At 46.4% G+C, this 23914-nt stretch overlaps 1 protein-coding gene and 1 pseudogene across 1 annotated transcript; both read right to left on the bottom strand.

Moving 5' to 3' along the window:
* Positions 1-3384: 3384 nt before the first annotated feature.
* LOC115315732 lies at positions 3385-4251 on the bottom strand. The gene is made up of 3 exons (XM_040212122.1): positions 4192-4251; positions 4036-4055; positions 3385-3904 (listed from the first exon to the last, which is right to left on the bottom strand). The coding sequence occupies exons 1-3, from the start codon at positions 4249-4251 to the stop codon at positions 3385-3387; spliced, it is 600 nt and encodes a 199-aa protein (XP_040068056.1).
* Positions 4252-13836: 9585 nt separating this feature from the next.
* LOC115318527 lies at positions 13837-16261 on the bottom strand (annotated as a pseudogene).
* Between the last annotated feature and the right edge of the window lie 7653 nt (positions 16262-23914).

The following is a 23914-nucleotide window of genomic DNA, read 5'->3' as shown; positions in this document are numbered from 1 at the left end:
TTTGCCACAAGAAGGGACATTTGGAAGAGGCGTGTTTCAAGCGTAAGGCCAAATTTCAAGAGACTTCAATAAGTCGTACGCATCACGTGACAGAACCGAAACACGAAAACCATGGTGACCTGTTCGCTGTAAACAGCGTTACACAGGGAGACTCCTCGCGGATCATCGCGGAACTTCTCGTAAATGGTCGACCTCTCAGCATGGAAGTGGACTCCGGTGCCTCACACACAATAATCAGCTCCGACACGTTTGAGCATCTTTGGCAGGGACGGCCACCTAAGCTCGAGCAGTGTGACCTCTCCTTGAGCGTCTGGGCGGGAGACCGCATGCACCTGTCTGGGAAATTGCCTGTGAATGTACGATTCAAGGACAAAGAAGCTCGTTTGGAACTTTACGTGGTTAATGGAAAAGGAGCAAGTCTTTTTGGTCGAGACTGGTTTCCTGCGTTGAACATTAAGGTGTCCGGAGTATACGCAGTGTCTCCAAGAACTCTGGAAGATCTTCTGACGAAACATAAACAAGTGTTCCAGGGTCAGCTCGACGGTCATGTCGGCGAACCAATACACATAGACCTACGACAAGATACATCTCCGAAATTCTTCAAGTGTCGGCCGGTTCCCCTGGCCCTGCGTACCGCCGTACACGATGAACTAAAAAAGCTACAAACGCAGAACATTTTGGAGCCTGTGAAATCATCGTCCTGGGCAACACCGTTAGTGATCGTCCGCAAGAAGAACGGCTCACTACGGTTATGTGGAGATTACCGGTGCACAGTCAACCCCGCACTTAAGCCAAACGCATATCCCCTTCCCACGGCACCGGACTTGCTGTCCATTGTACGAGGAGGGAAGATCTCTAAAATAGACCTCCAGCAAGCGTATCAGCAATTGCGCGTCGACGAGACCACGGCGGAGCTACTGACTGTGACAACAACAATGGGGCTCTTCCGCGTAAAACGGGTTGCTTTCGGAATTTCGGTAGCGCCTCTGCTGTTCCAACAGTTTATGGATACGCTGTTGGCAGGTATCGAAGGCACCGGAGCATACCTTGATGATATTATGGTCACAGGGTCAACCGAAGAAGAACATCTACAGCGTTTGGAAGCCGTTCTTCAGCGCCTCGAGGAAGCTGGACTCCGCGTCTCTCGATCTAAATGTAACTTCAAGGTTCCGGCGATAGAATTTCTAGGTTACCACGTTGACGACAAGGGCGTCAGACCAACAGCCGAAAAAGTCAAGGCCAACACCGAAGCACCGGAACCGAGCAACAAAAAGGAACTGCAAGCTTTCCTTGGCATGCTGAGCTTTTACAGCCGCTTTCTGCAAGACAGAGCATGCACGGCCGAAAGGTTGCATCGACTCCTTGACAAAGATGCCAGGTGGTGCTGGGGCGAGAAAGAGCGCATGGCGTTCTGACAGCTGAAGACACGCCTGAGCTCAGCACCAGTGCTTGCGCATTACGACGACAAACGGCAACTTGTTTTGTCTGGCGACGCCTCGCCCTACGGCGTTGGGGCAGTATTGTCGCAGCTGAACGACGAAGGAGCGGAAGTTCCAATTGCCTATGCGTCCAGAACACTGGGCAAAAGTGAACGGAACTATTCACAACTGGACAAGGAAGGACTAGCCCTAATCTTTGGCACAAAGCACTTCAATCAGTACATCGCCGGGCGACACGTTACTGTGTACACCGATCACAAGCCCCTCCTGGGAAAAATGAGCCAAGGTCGGCAGATCCCTGCAATGCTCTCACCCCGCATGACCCGGTGGTGCCTGCTACTTGGAGGCTATGACTACGATTTGCGCTACCGGCAAGGCAAGTCACATCAAAATACAGACGCACTGAGCCGTTTGCCGTTGCCAAGTAAGAAGGCCGAAGCTGCACCTCCAGGAGATATACTTCCCCTGGAAGCTATAGAGTGTCCACCACTAACAGGTCAACACATAGCACGACTAACCAAAGAGGACCCGACGTTGTCGACGATCTACCAGGGTTTACAAGACGGTACCACCTCAAACTGGACCGGAGACGAGTTCACGCCATACAAGCGTCGGGAACACGAGCTGTCAACACATAATGGCTGTGTAACTTGGGGAGCACGTGTAGTTATCCCGCGAGCGGCTCGCGAGCAAGCTCTGAAAACGCTGCACGCCAATCATCTAGGTATTGTTGCTATGAAAAGCACTGCCCGAAGCCATTTCTGGTGGCCGAGCCTGAACGCAGACATTGAAGCCACCGCAGCTGTGTGTCCCACTTGTCAACAACACCATCGCTCCAAGCCAACAACACCAGCACCTGACTGGTCAGCTGCTACTCGACCCTGGGAAACTATCCACATTGACTTCGCCGGACCAATCGAAGGAGTTTCTTATCTGATCGTCGTCGACGCGTACTCTAAGTGGCTGGAAGTCAAGCCGATGCAATCTACGACGTCCACGCGCGTCATCGATGCTTTGCGCACTGTAATGGCAACTTTTGGAGTGCCAAGGATCCTCGTCTCTGACAACGCACCGAATTTTGTGTCAAGCGAAATGAACGAGTTTTTAAAGAAAAACGGTATCAAACACTATACAAGCGCGCCATACCACCCGGCAACTAATGGTCAAGCAGAACGGATGGTGGGTGAAACAAAGAAAGCTCTGTTGAAGCTTACGGAGGGAACAGTGCAATGCAGGATCGCCAGATTCCTTTTCCGACAACATACGACGATCTCTTCTGCCACGGGGAAGACACCCGCCGAGGCAATGTTCGGTCGACGAATTTGCACACCCCTCGACCTCATGAGGCAATGGGCAACTGGAAACGAAGATCGAGAATTTTCTACAGATGGAGTGACAGAAGGTTATTCTACAGGGCAAACTGTCTACATAAGGAACTTTCGTGGAAGTCCTGCATGGATCCCAGCAGTAATAGTGAAACCTATGGGGATTCGCTCATTCCAAACAAAGACAGTGGACTCAAAACTTCAGCGTCGACACGTGGATCACATTCGCCACCAACGAGCGAACACAGAAGCTGTGGATGTGGACACATCTCCGTTCATAGCATACCCAAACGTCGAGGTCACTAACGAAGCATCCACGGTAATACCACTGGAAGCACAGGAAGGCCACGGAGCCTCCATGGACAACACTACGGACGTCCAGGCGGACATCGGCCCCAGAGCTACAACTAGATGCGGTCGCAATATCAAGCAGCCAGCACATTTGAAGGACTTTGTATTGAGCATTAACCCAGAAGGGGGAAATTGATATGTATCGCTAAGCGAAGAGGAAGAGAAAGTCGGAAACGAGCTTCCATCGCGCGCTCAGGGAAAGACCTTTCTTACCGACCCCATGAACACTGGCGGACCTTCAGTTTAAAGTTGTAAATAAACGCGTGTCTTTATCGGAAGAATGTATCAGCGTCTAGAGCCTTTTCAAGGTGGGTGACCTTTGCAGCCATTTCGTCCTGTCTTTGTTGGGACGTAACCTGGTTTTCCTTCAGTTCTTTAATTTCAGTACTCATTTGCTTTTGATTTTCAAGAACTTGTTTAATCAGTTTTTCTAGTGTTGTATCCGGGCCCGGATTTAACTCGACGTCCCCAGAAAGAAGCAAGAATAAATTATCCCAACACTGCAAGGCACAGGCAAAAAACACTCGTGGGCACGGCAGAACAATAATACATCGGTTGTCAGATTTGAAACACATGCAATCGCCTTCACTAACCTGTTGTATCACGAAAAGAAGGGGCATGTTAGATAACATGTCGCTCGGACGGTTGCCGTGCCCACTGACGAAAGCTGCTTCGGGCCGTGCTCTTGTACCCTTCTGGCCTTGAGTCATGGTTGCTGCTTGATGTCCGTGCAATACGCCGACGCTGACGTGCGGTAGCAACGTTTGCGCTTGGTTTGGCCTTGCAAGTCTTGGAACGATGGTTGCCGCCCCCAACGCAGGAACGGGACATGCGCTGCCCAGCAGCATCATCTGTTGCATCACCAAAAAAAGGGGCATGTTAGATAACTTGTCGCTCGGACGGTTGCCGTGCCCACTGACGAAAGCTGCTTCGGGCCGTGCTCTTGTACCCTTCTGGCCTTGAGTCATGGTTGCTGCTTGATGTTCGTGCAATACGCCGATGCTGACGTGCGGTAGCAACGTTTGCGCTTGGTTTGGCCTTGCAAGTCTTGGAACGATGGTTGCCGCCCCCAACGCAGGAACGGGACATGCGGTGTACAGCAGCATCATCTGTTGTATCACGAAAAGAAGGGGCATGTTAGATAACTTGTCGCACGGATGGTTGCCGTGCCCACTCAATCTTCTGTAACCTACCAGGAAATGACTAATGATTGCCTACTCGCATTTAGGAATGCAGTATTCAACAGTGATTGGACATCGGTTTTCTCTAAACTAGATGTGAATGATGCATATAATGAATTCTTAAATATTTTTAAATCACTTTGCGCCCTACATTTTCTGTTTAAAACTGTAACGACGAGCAAAAAAAAAAAAAGAAAACCTTGGGTAACCCCAGCCCACATAAAATTGATGAGGAAGAAAACTCGCTTATATGAAACGTTTTTAAAGACGAGGGATCAAAATAAACTGTCATTTTTAAAAAAAAAGTTAGGAACGAATTGGCATCTGAGCTTAGAAAAGCAAAAGCATCATATTACAAGCAAACGTTTCATGAGGCTACTAAACCACGCCCTGACGTCATGTGGAAAATTATTAATGAAGTTTTAAATCGTAGAAAGGTTTCCCACTCTATTGGCGAATTAACTATAGACGGTCATAACATGTCAGGTGCACGTTTGGCGGAACAGTTTAATGCTAACTATTCAAATGCACAACCTAATGCACAGGCCAACGGAAATAATGAAAATGTCTATTCTTCTGTGAAACATACTGATGATACGTTTTTTCTCAATCCAACTGACGAAGTAGAGGTGTTTAACATCTTTCCAGGACTAAAAAACAGCAAAAGTATTTACATTGATAACTTACAATTAAAGCCAGTTAAATTTGTAATGGATATAGTTGCCCCACACAGCATACATATACAACTTATCATTATCATCTGGTCAGTTTCCCGCAAACATGAAGTTGGCTACCCCGCAAGGGGCACCTGTGAAAGCAGGTGTTTAGAGAGTGGCGTCTCCACGGACCCCGAGCCATGCGGGTTCGCTCGCCCACGTCTGGCTGTGCGTGGCTTTCCCGTGTCCGGGGAAAAGGGCATCCTGCTGGTTGAACCGAGCCCGGGGTAGGTTTTGACCCTTCGGGGCCCCCCGGGTGAGGCAATACACCACTTCGATCCCCGCTTCTCGTAGACGGGAGTCCTGGTAAGGCCCGGCCAGGATGATTCAGTCTAGTCGCCTTTTCTTCTACTATCCCCTCCGATCTTTCACTTTTACCTTTCCTGTTCCTTTTACTTCTCTCTCATTTCTCTTACTCCCTTTTCACCCCTCTTTGGCGGCAAGGGCTAACCTTGGGTGGCGATGGACCTCTGTCTTGACCCACACCTGGGTATAGTCTCCCGGCAGTACTGTTAGCGTAACGTCACCAGCCAAGCCCTTCTTGTTATGGTGCGTTACCTAACCCCTTGTTGGGCTCGGTGGTGGGCGGTGCACCGCGGATTATGAACACTCTTTGCCCTCCTATGGCGCCCCCTCTTCCAAACCCCGTTCAGGGCAAGCCTTTAAAAGGCGTTGTCTTGAACCCAAGACCATCGACAAAGATTCTGGAGGAGGAACATTTACAAAGTTTTTTGTTGTTCATTCACTTGATGAACAAAAACCTGTTTCAAAGCTGTCGCCCTCTGTTGTTGCGAAGGTACTAGAAAACCTTGTCGAATTCTCCTACAAGGCTAAAAAGCAGCACTCCGGAGACCTCCTAGTGGAGGTAACCACCAAAAAACAGAGTGAAGCGATCCTTAAACTGACTAGTTTTCTTGGTGTTAAAGTGTCGGTTAGCCCTCACCGCACGCTGAACACCATCCGTGGGGTCCTCTCCGAGGACGACTTCTTACACACTAGTGAGGAAGAACTTCTCGAGGGACTCCAAGGCGTTGGCGTTGTTGCCGTTAAGCGCATCATATTCCGTAAAAATGGTGAGGAAATTTTTTCGAAACATGTAATCCTTACTTTTGAAGGAAACACACTGCCAGAAACCATCAAGGCAGGATACCTTAGCTGCCGCATCCGCCCATATGTCCCCAACCCCCAGCGGTGCTTCCGTTGCCAGCGTTTTGGCCACAGATCACGCAGCTGTCGAGGGAAGGAGACGTGTGCAAAGTGCAGCACCCACCACCATCTAGTCGACACCTGTGAAGCGGCAGCTTTCTGTGCCAACTGCAAGGGTCCTCACCCTGCGTACTCTCGTTCTTGCCCCTCGTGGCGACAGGAAAAGGAAATCCCAACCTTAAGAGCAAAAGAAAACTTATCCGGAAGCAAAGCAAAGGTTCTCCTTTCTTTCGAAAGGCACGTACTCGGACGCGGTGCGCAGGGGCCCTCCACCGCGAACGGAATCGAAAGCCACTCAGGTCTCGCCTGAAGCCCTGGCCGTGGCCTTTCGGGCCCCATTCCCCCCGCAGGGGCAGGAGCTTCCCCCACCCTCTGGAGGGAGCACATCAGCAGCCCCCAAGTCTCAGGACAGGCAGGGAATGCCAATGCCCGTCCTGACCGCGACGCCTCCCCCAGTGGAAAGGAGCGACACTCTCGTTCCAACTCCTCCAAAGAGCGGCACAACTCTCGTGCTGCTCTCCCTGTACTCAAGGGGCCGGAGGAGACAGAGTTGAAAGACACTCTGCCCAGCACCTCCGCTGCCTCTTCGGCTGGTCGCGGCCGGGGCCTGGCTCCCCGTGATCGAAGCCGGAAGAAAACGCTGGCCAACACCAGCGACACGGCTCAAGAGGCAGACTTGTCTATGGACTTGGACGACTCGGGTGCTCCTGCTTCTGACCCGGATAGCATGGAGTGGCAGACGCAGTCCCGTGCAGGGAAGAATATAAAACCGGTTACTGCGCCGAAGTAATCTAAGTGGTCTCTATCCCGAGTTTTAATCTTTTTACTACCGAGTTTTATTGATTTACACTTTTCGATATAAACAAATTTTATAAATGTCAAAAGTAAATTTTATGCACTGAAATTGTCGCGGCCTTTTAGGAATGTTGATGATGTAAATCATTTTATGGATGAGCTTCGGCCGATAGCTCTTGCTCTTCAGGAAACTCATCTTCATGGTCGCTCTCATATTTTAAGACGTCACCGGGTCTTTAGGAAAGACCGTCTTAGCGATACTCCCTCTGGTGGCGTGGCAGGGGTTGTACAAGGTGGGGTCGCCTGCTCTGAGGCCCCGCTCTACACACCACTTGAAGCCGTGGCAGTGCGCCTTCTTTTAGACCGCCTTATAACTGTAGTATCACTTTATTTACCACCTAACACTCCATTACATCTTAGTGAAATGCAGGGTCTTGTAGGCCAGCTCCCACAACCCTTTATGATTCTAGGCGATTTTAAAGCCCATCATCCCCTAGGGGTATTATTCGTCAAGACTCTCGTGGAGGTGTAGTTGAACGTTTTTTATTGGCATCTGGGCTATGCCTTCTTAATGGGAGAGAGCGAACATTTTGCAGTGCAGCTCACACCACATTTACGTCCAGTGATCTGTCGATTTCATCCCCCTCATTGTTTCCTTGCTTTACATGGAATGTTCTCAACAACCCTTTTGACAGTGATCATTTTCCGATTGTTTTAGAGGGCGTTGTTTAGTTGCCCTCACTTTTAAAACCTTATCTCTAGGTGGAAGTAAGATGAAGCTGACTGGCCACTGTTTGGGTTACATTCCACCTTGGACCCTTCTCTGCTTTCTTCTATGTCACCCGAAGATGCTACACTGTATATTACTGAGCAGATACTAAATGCTGCTGAGTTGTCTATTCCACGAACCTCTGGTAATGTACCAAAAAAAAAAATGCAAACCACGGAGCAAGAAGGAGTGTGCCACAAGCTTAGCGGATCAAAACAGGGCTTGGGGAAAACTTCGCAGATACCCCGCATCACGTGATCTCGCAGAGTTCAGGCAGCGGAAAGCTAAAGCCCGTTGGTCCAGGAAGGGGTCAAAATGGAAATCCTGGATGAAGTATGTCTCTTCTATAAATAGTTTTGTGCCAGCCAAGGAGGTTTGGGATAGATACAGGGAAATAAATGGAGATTATTGGTGCTTTGCAATTCCTACTTTTGATGCCCCTTCTTCATCTTTAGTTGACATCGCCAACATCCTTGGTGAACATTTTTATAACACATCCAGCTCGGCAAACTACAGTGATTCGTTCAGTAGATTTAAATCTCGTGCAGAGCGGAAAAATATCTCCATGTCTGGAGGAGACTCTGAGCCTTATAACCAGCCTTTTACGCAGTATGAGCCTGAAATGGCACTTGACATAACAAGGGTTTCTGCTCCAGGGCCCGACGCAGTTCAATATGAAATGCTTCGTCGCCTTTCTCCTGAGTTCCTGAAAAGTCTTCTCTTGTTCTTCAATTTATTGTGGAAAAAAGCCTCCTTTCCCCATGCCTGGAAGCATGCTCATGTCATCCCGCTCCTGAAGCCGCAGAAAGACCCTTCACTACCATCAAGTTACCGTCCCATTGCTCTGACGAGCTGTGTTGGGAAAACATTTGAAAGGCTTATAAATAGGCGGTTAGTATACATATTAGAAAGGCAAAAGGTCCTTGGCAAAAATCAGTGCGGGTTTCGCCGAGGTCGATCTACTCTCGATAATTTGGTTTGCCTGGAAACCATTATACGCGAGGCATTTGTGAACAAGCAGCACTGTGTTGCGGTGTTTTTTGACCTAGACAAAACGCATGACACCACTTGGAGATATGGTATCCTGAAAGACTTGTATGCTTGCAATATCCGTGGTAGGATGTTGCAATGCATTAGTAACTTTCTAACAAACAGAACCTTTCAAGTCCGGCTTAGCAGCACCCTGTCTAAACCTTTTGTTCAAGAAAACGGAGTCCCACAGGGAGGAATTTTGAGCGGCACTTTGTACTGAAAATGAATTCTCTCGCACGAATGCTAGATCGGTCTATTTCCTACTCTCTTTATGCTGACGATGTACAGATCTCCTCATCTTCTTGCAATCTTTCTAGTTGTGAGCGGCAGTTACAACTGGCTATAAACAAACTTTGTAAGTGGGCGGACGAAAATGGCTTCAAGTTCTCGGTTGCAAAGACTGTCTGTGTGCCTTTTCCCTACGTCGCGGGCACTCCTTAGACCCAGCTTTGGAACTAAACGGTACTCTGATTCCTGTTAGGAAGGAGCACAGGTTTCTTGGTGTCATATTTGACAAAAAACTTACCTTCATTCCCCACCTAAAATTTCTCAAGGAAATTTGCCTTCGTTCCAGAAACTTTCTGAACGTTTTGGCTCATAAATCATGGGGGTCGGATCGGAAATGTCTGTCGCATTTGTACACCGCGCTTGTGCGATCTCGTCTTGATTATGGCGCCGTGGTGTACGGATCAGCTCGCCCATCTGCTCTCAAGATGTTGGATCCTGTGCATCATCTTGGCTTGCGTTTGGCAACCGGTGCTTTTCGGACCTCGCCTGTGCTTAGTTTGCATGCGGAATAAAATGAGATGTCGCTGTGTAAAAGACGTCAATACCTCAGCATAACCTACGCGTCTAGGATCCTAGCAAACCCTGATCACCCAACGTATCATTCTGTACAAAGGTCTCAATTCTACCGTCTTTTTGAAAATAAGCCAAGCATCGTCAGACCGTTAAGTTTTCGTATAGAGCAATTTTGTTCCTCACTTCAACTTCGTCTGGACGAACTTAACCTAATTCAGAGCACAGTCTGCGTGGCGCCCTGGAATGTGGTCCGTGTTTTTTGTGACTGAACTTTCACTAAGTTTAATAAAAATAGCATATTAGCTCTTGTGATTCAGCAGGAATTCCTTGACCTGGAAGAGAGATATAAAGATTATGCTCACTTTTACACGGACGGTGCCAAGACTTCATCGTTTGTCGGGTGTGCCGTGCATTCAGGTCGTTTTGTAAAAGTTAAATGTCTAGAGGAATTTGCGAGTATATTTACTGCTGAAATCTACGCTGTGTCTTTTGCATTGGATTATATTCTGAAGACTAAAACTAGATGGGCCGTAATATTTGTGGACTCTCAAACTGCCATTACTGCAATTTGCTCTCTAAAAGCCACTAAGAATATGCTTGTGCAACAGGTGCGAAGTAAACTTAACGGAGCTTTGCGTAAAGGTCACAATATAAAATTCTGCTGGGTTCCGAGTCATCTGGGAATAAAGGGTGATGAGGAGGCAGACAGGCTCGCTGCATCTTCAGGTAACTGCTCTCGATATCAAGCTAGCTTGCCCTATCAGGATATCAAGTCATTAATTAAGTCCTCACTTTTTCGTCTATGGTAGCCAGAGTGGGCCATGGAGTCTAATAACAAGCTCCATGCAAGCAAACCAGTTCTTGGGTCTTGGGAGAGCTCCTCACTTAAGAACCGCTTTCACGAAGTTGTATTGTGCCGGCTTCTAATCGGGCACTCCTTCCTTACACACAGATATCTCCTTTATGGGGAGGATCCACCAGTGTGTGAGCACTGTGGAGACAATCTTACTATTCTTCATATTTTGTGTATCTGCCGAGGATTCGACCCTGAACAACGCGCTCATTTTCCAGAGTTTTTTAGATTTTGTATTCCATTTCATCCCGCTCTTTTGCTGGGAAAGCACCCTCTCGTTCCTCTTGATCGAGTTTTATCATTTACTACTAGTACTGGCCTTATACACCAGATCTAGTCCCAGTTGTTTTCAGGATCATCTTTTTGTAATGAGGTAACTATAGGAGTTTCATCAGTTAATTTAGTCAGGCGCAGTATGAACTCCGTTGCTGTTGCGCCATAAAATCCGCAAACAACAACGACATGAAGTTGGCTAAAATCACTATTGTGCAAAAAGTAGGCGATAAGCATGTAATGAATACCCTTACAGAAATATCATATATGTCCCAGATATATTTTATATAAGGCCATATATGTACATATAAGTAAACATATAAGGCCATATATGGACATATAAGTAGACATATAAGGTCATATATTGCCATACAAGGGCTGAAATCAGGGTAAATATGGCAAGGTGACACCATATATGACGATATATATTGCCAGATAAAGTCATATACAACAGTATATGATGCCTGATACTCCTATATATGGCACTATATGGTGCTAGATATGGCTCAATCCAGCCATATACAGATGACTCAATGTGGCATGCAGGCGAGTTGTTCGCTCTAACACTGTCGCGCTCTGTACAATCATTTGTTATACGAAGACATATTGCATATCTCAATTCTGAAATTTCTCTGAAACATGTTCTCTTTTATCTGTATGGCATCAATATGTTTTTCAGGGAAACTGAATTGGCTCTCACTGTGTTATTTCTAAGAACACACCAAAAACACTTCACATGAATTGCATATGTTTATTTGTGCACCGTTTTCAGATTTCATTAGTTTTTCATGACACCCAAATGACAAATCAAGATGAGTATATAGGTATGTGCGACAAAATTATCTCATCAAGTTATTTTCAATTGTAGGTGACTTGCAACTTTACAGGTCAAGAACAAAGCGGAAGGAGATGGGAAGCTCTTCCCATTTTCTACTAAAGTGAAAAGAGATGAGAGGAGCTTCCACTTCAATCTTGACCTGTCACCGACTGTATACTCATTTACCAAATCCTTCAACCAGACAAAACATCCTTAAAAATGCAGTATCAGAATTGTGGTTCAGTTACAGTAGCTCAACTGCATGTTTATTGCAATGAATACTATGATGCAGGAGTTAAAAAAAATCACTAATAAAGTACAAGTATTTTTCACTCTTAAGAACCCCTGAACATTATCTTACACAGCCATGGAACATTCCTGGAAGCATGAACTCAAGAAATAGGCATTCACCCAAGTTGTGCATTCTGTGCCTCACAACATCAAGCATGTTTATTGTGACAGCAAAAAAGCAGTTACAATTCACACCATATTTGTACAAGTCATCACACAAATGTAATTACTTAGAGAGCACATATGTTGTTTAGCTGTGTCTGCAAACAGGATGAGCGTTAAATGATCCAAGTATACAAATTATAAAGGTCACTATGAAGGGAAGACAAGGCCGAGGACGAGGGTATACACAACTCTCTGGCATTCATACAACATATTCATGTACACCACCGAAAATTCTGATATAAGATGTGTTTACAAAACTAACTGTAATCATTTTATAGTGGAGAAGTATTATATAGCAAGAACCAACACAGATTGTCAACATTGAGGGAAGCTAAACTTCAAGGGAACACAAATATATTGCCGTTAAAGCACGGTCAAACAAAATCTCCATGGAGAACAAACTAGTCAAACAAAGCCTCCGTGGAGAACAAACTATGCAAACATATCACGCACCTGGAATTCCACCTAAACAACATAATATTAGCCGCAAAAGTTTATGCGTGACGAGCAATACAAAAATTTGCTGTTACTGGTAGTGTGGACGTGCTACACGCATGTGGGTGATACTTCACCCCTCGGTCTCTGAATAAGCAAAGAGGATGCCTGGCTGCCAGATGGAGCAGCAGTTCATTTTAGTGGCTGCTTCCTGTGGACCATAAGCCTTCGTGGCTGACATATTAGTAAAAATAGCTAACACACAAAACAAATATTTCAGACCAATCCCACTCAATAACTCGCAATATAAACTGAACATAGTACAAATGACATCATATGGCTAATATGAGGAAATTCTGAAAAGCTCTCGGCCCGACCAAGAGAACGGTCTAGTATCATGAAACTTTACTTATCGACATATTCACCTCGAAGCTGAACTTCCTTTCAGATCTAAAAAAAAAGAAAGCGTTCAGCACGATCTGGTGTGTATGATGGATTATCAATGCAATAAAATCCCAAGCTCTCCAAAACATGCATGGTTATTCCCGCCCTGTGAGCAGGTGCATTGTCCTGCATAAAAAGAATGCTTTTGCATAGCTCCCCTCGCAATTTCTTCCAAAAACCTCCTTTGGGAGCGGCAGTAAGCTGGGGTAGTATTATGCACTAATTGTTTGACCTTTCTCGAGATAGTCATCAAAACTCCTCCCTTGTCTCCAAAAAAAACGTGGCCATGACTTTTCCTGCTGATCTTTGGGTCTGTTTTTTGGTTTTCGGATCATAGTGATGCAACCGTGTTTCATCAACCGTGACAAGTTGTTCCATGAAATGCTGCAAAATCAATATGCGCATTTCTATTCGGCACTGTTTCTCATCAGCACTCAAACATTTTTGTTACTCATCAGCGCTCAAACATTTTGATACTTACTTGGCTGAGAGCTTGTGCACATCCAACTGCTCATGAATTATAAATTCTGGCATTCACATGATACATCTATCGTTTCTGCAACTGTTATAGACAAGACTCGCTTATCAGCCAAAATTAGATCACAAAAGCGATCAACAATTCCAGGAATTTACACTGCCTAAAGCCTCCCTGATCTCATGGCATCCTGATACTCAAAATCAGAATGCTAAAAGTTAGCACATGATTAATGCACAGTTGAGTATGACGGGCACTTGTCACTCAATCTTTGCATCGTACACACATGAATTTCCCTTGGAGTTTTCTTCTGCAGGTACAGGAAGCTCAGGAAAGCTCGGAGTTCAGCACTTGAAAATTCCACACTTGCGGTAGACATGGTTCAGTCGATGATCTAAGACAAATATAAGATTTGTGTTACAAACCTGCGAATGGTAACCTAAGAATATAAAAGAACAATCTTTTCACCTACAGTGACAAAACAACAGTCATATCTTGCGAAGTGGGTTGGGCCGAGAAGTTTTCAGTGCTGCCTCTTATAATTTCAGACAATCGAAACATGAAAGCTGACCTCAAGGAAGAAACTACAAATTCATCTCGTAGTTGTTGGGGGAAATGCACACGAAATCTAGCACAGCTATGCACTTCGTCATTGTTGATGGAACTGGGACCACATCAAGACGATCGCTTGGGCGGACTGCAATGATGTGCGGGACTGAGAATCCAGTTTCCTTATGTACATACTGCACACTGCATTCATGCAGCTTCTGCTGTACCAAGAACAACTGTTCTTTGTACTTAACAGAGCACCGAATCAGAGCAAAAGTTCGTTGTTTGTCAACAACATACATCACAGTGAAATCGTTCCTTCGGGTCTGGTTGGTGCAGAGCCTAGAGGAAAATGTCTGTGAGCCAATTGTAGCTTTTTTGTAGATATTTAGGTTGTCTGTGTTAGAAAAGAAAGATGTCAAAGCTGTCCTCAGTATTGCAGTTGCTTTGCATGACCGGCCATTACACACACAGCTGTTGGGAGCACACACTCTTGTGAAATCAACAGTGTCTAACTTGCTCAAGACCATTTCAGCACGAGACTGCGGCCTCACATGCCTATACATAGCACTTAACGCATTGCTGATGCCCACCAGGCTTCCTAGTTGTTTGTCGACAGCTTGGGTCCCTTTGACAAGGCGCACTAATTGCCCATTCCTGTCCTCAGACAAAAATGCCGATGTGGCCCAAAGCGGTCCCCAGTTCCTGACTGACTCTGGGACGTGTGTTAGCTGGTGTACGTTGAAAGAACAAAAACGTTCCCCATACAGCTCATGAACACCATCAACAAACCGAAACAAAAGCATCTGTGAAAGGTCAATTTGGTCCTTCGAAATTGACTCGGAAAGCAACATGTAGACGGCACCAATCAAAAGAACAAAATGTTGTAGGTAGGCATCCGGGAGGCTGTTAGACAAAACGGGAAAAGAATAAAACAATAGCCAGGCTCGCAACTCGCTTGCCTTGCAGTAACAACGATGCTTAAGGGAGCGCAGACACCTACTAATATAATCCGGCGGTCTAATGGTCAAAAGGCGGTTGTCAATTGTCTGAAGATGACGGCCCAAGTACCATGGCTCCTCATGATGTTTTGAATCGAACCACATGCCCAGAAACGTTTTCACCACACCCAGCAATACACAATGCATATATTCGACTGCAAACCCAGTGCAGATATCAAACGATGGTGAGAGGCTCAAAACAGTTGGACCTTTGACACCTTTCACTGGATACCCTCTTGTCACAGCTTGAGAAGCCTGCCGCCTCATCTGCCGACCGTTTCTCGACTGGTACGTTCTCCCAGGAGGGTAGACTCTCACATGCCCCTTGCTCTGCAGTATTTATGACTTTCCTGGGTGCTCACAAAAGGAACACCCATACAAACCATTAAACTGCCTGATGGCTTGGAGCATTGGTCGTGCAACTGCGTCGACAAATGAGATGGAGGCTGTAATGTATGAAACAATGGTCTTTCCCGTTTCGGGATGTCGCCAAGTCAGTCCGTTAGTGGCGAGCTCTATCACTTCCAGGACAAAAGGCTTCAAAAATGTGTTTATCGTCGGCTTCACACCGAACCACAGGAGCGTCATAATTTGAAATCTCTTTCGGACTAGCGGCGGTAGCTCAGGGATGATGCAATGAACTGGCCAGAGTGATTTAGTTGAGCTTTTGAAGACCTGCACACCATCAGTGTTCCACAGGAGTGAGAAGTTTAATTTGGACGAATTAGCAGGCTGTTCTTGATACATTAAGCCGTAATATCCCTAACTGGCTTGTCACTTGTTTTGCCAGAAGTTTTGGGGAAGTAGGCATATATTCTGTCGTCTTCCAGAAATGATCGTAGTGTGTCGGCTAAACTCATTTGCAGAAAAGTGCCCTTGCTCCGGCAGGCCTGATCACAAGTTGGACAGACTGTCATTTCCTCAGCTAGGTATGTCTGGCAGTTAAGACAATAAAAGTGTTTACAAACTCCTTTTCCCCTCTGGAAATGTGAGAGGAGCTTAAAAAATTTGAAAGCTGTGTCCGGAAGTGTGTTAGACGATGGTAGCATTGCCGAGAAGCCAGAGAGGATTTGGCCCAAACATTCCCTCGTAAGCCGAAACTTGAAAAATATCATTACGAGTATGAGACAAGCCTCGATGTTGGTGAAAGAGCTGCCTTCATACAGCGGACACTCATCAGGGTGGCGGTATTCGGAAGTAACTGTACCCCCGTCCTCTGCTGCACTGTCCTCAGTGTCAGAGTTGGCACAGCTAAACTCACCCGTCTCGCTCTCAGAACATGACACAGGGGGGCTAGATGAACAAGCTTGTCCACCATCCACGGATGAGACCAACACATCCATTGATGTGTCATCGTCAGTCGGAGAACTGGTCGTTTCTCTGGAGGCTCCACTTTCTGAGATCTCCCAGCGGCGACAGGTCTCTCGGGGAAGCTAGAATATAATGAAAAATTTGATCTACATTGCCCTTGTGAAAATTTCATTGTATCCCTTTGCATAGGAACTAGTTCATATATTTGCTTCTTTAGCCTTGGCTGGCATGACATCTGTGATGTAATGTAGCCATACCATGTTCTAATCTCGACTGACTGAATCGCAAACCAACAAGAAGAGCGAAGTAACTATTTACGATTGCAGATCCTCAAACAAAAGATTCCTTCGTATGAAATTTGCAGCAAAAAGTGGAACTGAGAAAATTGCATTCAAACATTCAACTCCTTTACATTGTTAGTGCCTCACAATGTGTTGAAAATATTTTATATCAACGTAACTATCTGGCGCATGGTTATCAAATTTAGTGCAAGGGTGTATAAACAGTTTCTAAAACCGAAAACCTCAAAATTGAAAAATAAATTTTTTCAAAAAATTTTGAAACTTAGGCCTATGTCTCCCCTAAAGAAAACAGGGAAGCAGAAGTGTAAACTCCCTGTGTGTTTGTAGCTAGAAATCACCTAAATTTTCTTCAGTTGATTAACCGGTCAGGAACTGTTGCAATTGTTGAACCAAATTACAAGGTTGTTCTAAAGGTCTATAGACCAGACAACAAATCTGTAAGCAACTCGTTCATTTTATCTGTATGGCGTAGCGTTTTGCACCAAGGACTAGCTTGGCACCAATATGAGTAAGCTCTGTGAAGTTGCCTTACCGGCAGGTTTCCATCTGTCAAGTACTTCTTGTATGGGCCTCGTCTCCTGCTTGGGTCCATCTTAATGGAGCAGCAGTGTCAGGAGGTGCCCCCCTTGATTCCTAAAATATGAAGAGTATAAGAGAATTACACAGTTCTGGCATATCTTTCAATATGAATTTGAATTCAAGAAGCATACTAAAGCCATTTTGGCATACAGTTTATATGTTGAATTTAAGCATGTGCACGACAGAAAGCACAACAAACACAGAAATGGTACCTCATCCGCGATTACACGCCGTTTACTGCCATATTCACCACCAAACCTTTGTCTTCCCGCGTCCACCGAGCCAGGTCCTTTCTTTGCTGTGTGCGCGGGCACAATGAGCACACTTTCAAGTAGCTAGCGGCGTTACTTGAACACTATCCCTGGCGCGCACTTTGAGGCACAGTACCCGAGTACCTGCTAAGCTATAAACGAAGAACCCCTAAGACGCTAGTTTACGTCGGTAAAACCAGTCTGCTAATGGAAATGACCAAGTCTATACGCACGACGTCGTGTGCTCCCGCCGAAAGTGGCTAAACGCACGACGCGGAGAGCTCATGCCGGAGAGTGCATGTACCACTGGGGGCGCGTTAAGCCACCCCTCTACCGCGTTCAGCCAGCAGCTCAAGCCCTGCTGTCCCCCATGCACCTCCGGAAAGTAAGTCCCATACCATTTAGTTGAGTGACGTTTCGTCTTAACTCTTAACCATTCGTTTTTTCCAGTGTTAATCGAAAAAAAGAAATGTAAATATCGCCAAATTCCACCACAAAAAAAAATTTGCGAGAAAAAAACAAGAAAAAAAAGTCCACATTGGAGACTGAACCCAGGACCGCTGCGTATGAGCCAGACACGTTACCACCATGCTGAGCTACGGCTTTCAAAATTTCGGTTTCACAGTTGGTCTTATACGAGAACCAAAAAGTTTTGCGCCGTGCGTATAGCCCTTTCTGGTCAACGTGCACGACATCGTGCATACAGACTTAAACGGCGCATTCACCACGGCAATGTAAGGAGTAGCGCGATGCGACTAGATCGCATCGCAAAAAAATTAGATTGTCACACTGGCGTGAGCGATGAGCATAGGGGGACCACCCGTCCTGCGACTCGCGGGACTGTCCTGCATTGAGAGCTCGTGCCCTGCGTCCCGCAAAAAAATACTAAAATCTTGAAAATGTCCCGCATTTCATACTGCTGTAAACTTTACTATGCAGCTCATGGCGCTGCTGAACAACAGGGCACGGGGAAATGCGGAGGTTGCTGGCAATCGTGTGAATCTCGATGGTACAGCATTTTCGATCCAAGCATTGCGGGAAGCGACCCTCGTTCTTGCATTAGAACTGACGTGCATGAGCCGTTGTGCCTCCCTTCCTTGGTGGTAGTATATTGAAGAGAAATTGCTAGCCGCCAAAAGTTGAAACAAAATTAATGCAATTATTTTCAAATCGTGATGTGTCAATGCAAAAAGGTTGCATAATTTTTTTTCTTTTGTGAAGACGGTTACACAAGACAAAACCACTGCAACTCACAGCGGTCAAAAACAACAAGACTCGAAATTTCTCTTGGAGCAAGTTGGTAAAAATAAAAATATGAATCTACAGGAAATAACAAGCCATTAAAGATTTACTGTTTCTTCTTTCCTTCTGATGCATCGAGTTCTGTTGCAGTCGACTTTATGTTTTCAACTTAGGCACATTTGTTAACGTTTGTAACACTAAAACTAAAAATATATCACTGGGAGTGAAAATTATTTGAGCTTAATTGCCACAATACAATTTGCAGCTGTATAATATGCTTTCAGACAAAACAGGATGTAACATGAGCTAGCAGAGCCACATTTTGTGGCGTCTGTTGATAAATTTCCTCGAATATTTTTTTATGTTTCTATTTTTCATTCTTGTGCCCCAGTCTCAGGTAAAAAAAAAACCTGAGACTAGTGCACAAGGAGGGAAAAATATGCTTCCTGCTTCTACCCCAGTCGAGTTAAAAAGCATCATGGTAAACTAACCCCAGATCGACTGCGCAGTGCGCACTAAGTTAATTTTTGCAGTTATCACAGTCTACGTACAATACCGTTCGTCCCCTGCCACCAACCTCCCCCCCTCTCTCTCCCCTTCCCTCTCCCTCCTCCTCCCCCCTCCCCCCTCCCTCCCTCCCTCCCCCCCCCCCTCCCCCTCGGCATCAGCGTGTCCCGCATTTCGCTAGCAGGAAGGTGGTCACCCTAGATGAGCGAGTCCGACGCCTTCGTTGACGAGTCGTCTCTCGAAAACTCGAGCTCCGAACGCCGTTGATTGGCTCGCATCGCAAGAAGCTGGGTCAGCAAGCGACTGCTCCAATCGCGTCGCTTTTTGCCCGCGATCGTCGCTTTTGGGATGAAAGTTATCGCGCGACTAGGTCGCATCGCCGTGGGAACGCGCCATAATCGAAATTACGCATTTTCGAAGTTGCGGTGGGGCTGTGTACAATATACTTACGTCAGAGCAGCGTCTATGACTCGTACGAGCCGCAGTGTGTCCCGAACTCTGACGTTCACTGGAAGGCGAGCGCCGTGGCCGACCGATCTAATTCAGGGCCGAGGAACCAAACACTCACGGGCGCGTAATTACAAACACCGCAGCAAAAAGCACGATTCCCAAATGAAGATGATGACGGCGACACCGACGCTACGACAGCAACGACACAACGTGGACACGACGTTTGTGTGTACAGTATGTGCGTGTGGACACGACCACAGGCCACGACACGACTCTATGGATTTGTGTGCGGATTGAACTCGGCTTAAAGAACAAACGTCAGCTTCGCTTCACCGGCTTCACCTCCTCATCTGAGAAACTATGCAGAAAAAGTTTTCAACAATCAAGAGAACTCCTTTTTTTTTTTTAAATAGAAAAGTATCTTTCTTAATCAGAAAAAAAAGACCGCTGTAAAAGCGTGCGATAAATCCGTGTACGAAACCCTCGCTTATTTCGGTTTTTTCCGGAAACGGCGAATCGTGTGCTACCTCTGCTAAAAATGCAACTTCATTGAAAGTTGACATTGCATTTTTCAAAGGTGTTACTGTTTTGACGATTTCACGACATAATGGTTTAAAAAGTGTGAGCTCGGTAGTGACCCGTGAGAACAGAGGACACCGTGAAGTTCAAATACTAGCGACGCGTTGCCACGGAGAACAAGGGTATAAAACTAATTAGGCCAGGTGGCGCAAGCTACCGCCCTGTACAAAGCGTGCAGAGTGTACCAACGGTACAGCCGCTCTGAGCCACCCGAGCCACCCAACGAGGTAGAGGGGCTTAGAGTGATAAACCGGAAGTTCGGAAGTGGCACCCCCCCGGTTGCCGCCATATTTTACGCAAATGTGACCACTCGTCACGTGACCTCCCAAGAGCCGTGACGTCACAGGTAAGATGGCAGCGCTCAGAGCTGGCGGATGCGAGTTTGTTCGGTGCGCGGTAGCCGTGATGTGCAGCTGCTTTCCGACGACTTCGGGCTTCTTCGTGCTCGCTGACGCAGGTATAATGTGAAAATATGAAGGAATGAGACTTTATATCGTTTTTGCGCAAGATCGCTCTGGATCATCTGGATATTAACGCCTGTGAGACAGCATCAGCTCTGCATCGCTGTACCGGTGCTTGGATTCCAGGATGTGTCCGAGGATCGATAGAACTTTGAGTGCTTTTAACATGAAATTTTCGCATTCTCTTAGCTTTGCTTGAACGTTGAAATATCTGAGAATCTACGCGAAATCTTTACGTCGCGTTAGGGCCTAAGGGAAGTTGTTTCAGCCCTCCGTCACCTAACAACCATGGCAACTTTTAGCGAGGAAGCTCCTGCGATTTTAACCTTTTGTGCTAATCCACGATTCTACGTTCGGTCGCTTTTCTTCCTTTTTTTTTGTGTGTGTGTGTGTGAGTGCGAAGTGCACACTTATTTTCAGCTACGAGGTTGGCGTTTTATTGAGTATGGGGAAGAATAAATCGTTGCAGGCACCTGCTTCAAAGCTATTCGACTTGCTATAAGAACAACTGTTTTGGTGCATGCATAGATTAACTGCGCATTTTTTCTGTTTTGTAGGATTTATTGCAGCTATACTCTTTTCCATCAAGAGTGCATTGTATTAGTCGGTCAATTATTTAATTGTTCTAATTACCTGGATAAGATGATTCATATTTGTGTTCATCCCTTGCCTGGAGAGCAGTCTTGTTGAAAAATGTTGACTACCATTCCTTTCGGTCTCTTCAATAGACTCTTTTTAAAAGTGTGGGCTGTCTATACTTCGCATCACCTTAACTTGGAAAAGGCCAACCGCCACAGCCCCCTCGAGCCAATCAGAGAGACGGAGCGAAGGTGTGTGACAAATCTGTGCAGACGAGCACTCTGGTGATATGCTGTCATGTGCCTCTCTCCAATGTGTGTATTGACTCACCGAGACCGTAGCCTTTGCCGTCTGCCAAATTCTGATGAAACAAATTACAGTAGCTACTACTGTAATTACCCCAGGCTTTCATACTTTGGGTATTTGTTCGACAAGAATGTTATGTCCGCCATCCCTGTGAATTCGGCTCAGCACCTATTGGACTCGAATGCTGCATTGGCGTTCGACGTGAACTGGGACCCATTCGTGTGCTTTGCGCTGAAAAAAAAATGGTGACGGTTGTGTTGCTTGATAAGGTTCTGCAAAGGGTCTATTGTGTCATACATATAGGAAGTGTCATGCTATATAACAATGCATCAACACATACTATTAAACTATATGCTCAGAGGTGTGTTTGTTTTTCCAATTAACAAGTTACAGCTGTGTGCTTTAATGCTATTATCATGGGTGTAGTTTTAGGTATCCTCTCTGCAATGCTTACGAAGGCCCCTGGAAGGAATAAATTAATAAATAACATTTTCACATCACTGGAGTTGGTTTTCGGATGCACCACATGTTCAGGAAAGGTTGAACGAGTGCAGCCCCTTGCAAGAAGTCTGCCAGTCTGGTACGGCCCCTTATTTAATATCGAAGGGTCAGAGAAGCGAGTGTCCTCGTAAGGTCCAGAGCGTGCAATGGACACAATTCTTGGTGTGTAGACTCTCAAGGCATGAAGGCAAGCGGAAATATGTTTATCTGGTTAGTGTATCAAATATGTTTATTTCCACTTGATTACATAATTATTGATTCTTAGTAAATGGTTCCATAACGAGTTCTTTCTGCGACAGTCTCGTGTCAGGCGTTCAGTCGTAGTACCTGTGGACCTTGTTGTCGGATGACGCTCCTGGCACGTCGGTGTTCAGTTTGGTCGAGTGGCAACTTTGACCGACTGATGATGTCTTGTAATCATACGTCATGTGCACTGAAGCTGCAGGGCTGGCTTCTAATCTGAAAATTTTCCTGGTAGTTTTCGGCATCAATGTAGCAAGCTCGGGCATGTATTGCTTACGTGGCTGTGCCTTTTGCTGTACCGTTGACTTGAAAGCTGGCAACAATTTTTGTTTGCTATCCAAGTCTGGTGATGCTTGCAGTTCACTTTTGAGAGCAACCAACCATTCTATTCCTTCAAGTCACTCAGGGGCATTCTCCCTCAAAGTTGGAAATTGTGTGCTTCGTGGAGTGGACACAGAAAATTGGTGTCAGCAACTTTTTAGGTATTGTCCTTGGACGACAACCGACACCAAATCCACTGTCACTGCATCGCCGCTCACCTGCTTTGTCGTGCTTACCTCTTGTTGAGGTGATGGACATGAGGAGCTTTGGGGTAATCAGGGATTCAGAATCTTCGATTCAGCACCTTCGGCATCAGGGACAAAGGTCGCCGAAGGTAATCCTCAGTCTCCCGTGGTTGCTCCTCGAGACGTAATCGAGGGTCGTTTGGCACGAACCCTCGCCGACCAATTCATTGGTACGGGCTGCTTTGGTAGACATGGTCGGCTTCATGCAGTGGTAGCAAAGTGGTTTTCGGTCGCACATTCGCATCACCTACGTTTTCCTTGGTGTACTTTGTTGAGCACAGTCCTACACACGATGTCGGGAATGCTTCGGCGTTAGAGTGTCTCATTGAATAGGCATTGAATACTAAGGGGCAGCGGGTGGCGGTTGTCGTGCCATTGTGGCGTAAGTTGCCCTTGGTTTGTCAGCTGCCGCTTCGCTCGCAGAAGTCTCGGTTGAAATACCTGTCAAACTTGTTCCGAAACAATCTCGGCAATCAAAATAAAAGCTGGGCAACTGATGGCAGGAAGTAGCTTCCTGATCTCCTCCCAGACAACGTCGTGGGTGATGTCGTGGATGCCTGGGAGGCTGGCGTCGAAGTAGTAGCTGGACAACTCGAGTGTCGAGACGCCGGGAAGTTGTTCATAAAGGCAGGCTCGGGCATGCAGTGCACATTCCATGTTGGAAGCCTCAGTGATATGAACACTTCGACTGTTGTTGGGGGGTTGCGGACAAGGCTGCCAAAGGTGTTGTCCCTCACGCGAGGCGCATGGGATTCTTAGGTTCTTGTCTTCTGTAGCATCAAGGTCGGCGTGGGCATGGGCGTGGGCGTGGGCGCTCGATCAAGCGCAAAACATCCTCCACGAGTGCGGTGGCGCTCTCATTGGGGCAGTGTCCTGGACAGAATCAAGAATGCGGCTCTCTTTCGTTGATGTTGGCTGACGGATGCGCGCTTCAGCTTGATCTTGCAAACTTCCCATGACGTTAAGGAGGATCCATAGTTCACAGACCAGCGCCGGCAGTTGCTTCCACGAGAAGTATAGGTTCTGCAGGAGCTGGTTGTCTGTCCACCCAATGTGGCGGGCGACACTGTCATATTGTTCAATCCAGTCCTTGACGTCTTCATACAGCTTGCGTGAAAA

Source organism: Ixodes scapularis, unplaced genomic scaffold (assembly GCF_016920785.2).
Source record: "Ixodes scapularis isolate PalLabHiFi unplaced genomic scaffold, ASM1692078v2 PGA_scaffold24__2_contigs__length_7659602, whole genome shotgun sequence".
In the NCBI taxonomy this organism is placed as follows: domain Eukaryota; kingdom Metazoa; phylum Arthropoda; class Arachnida; order Ixodida; family Ixodidae; genus Ixodes; species Ixodes scapularis.
This window is presented reverse-complemented; position numbering and strand designations above follow the sequence as displayed.

Excerpts from the sequence above, each read along its gene's own strand:
- LOC115315732 (XM_040212122.1), bottom strand. The coding sequence starts at position 4,251 with ATGCCCCTTCTTTTCGTGATACAACAGATGATGCTGCTGTACACCGCA. Across the intron at positions 4,056-4,191 it reads ACACCGCATGTCCCGTTCCT|CACGGCCCGAAGCAGCTTTC; the intron begins GCGTTGGGGGCG and ends AGGGTACAAGAG. Across the intron at positions 3,905-4,035 it reads CACGGCCCGAAGCAGCTTTC|ACTTGCAAGGCCAAACCAAG; the intron begins GTCAGTGGGCAC and ends CATCGTTCCAAG.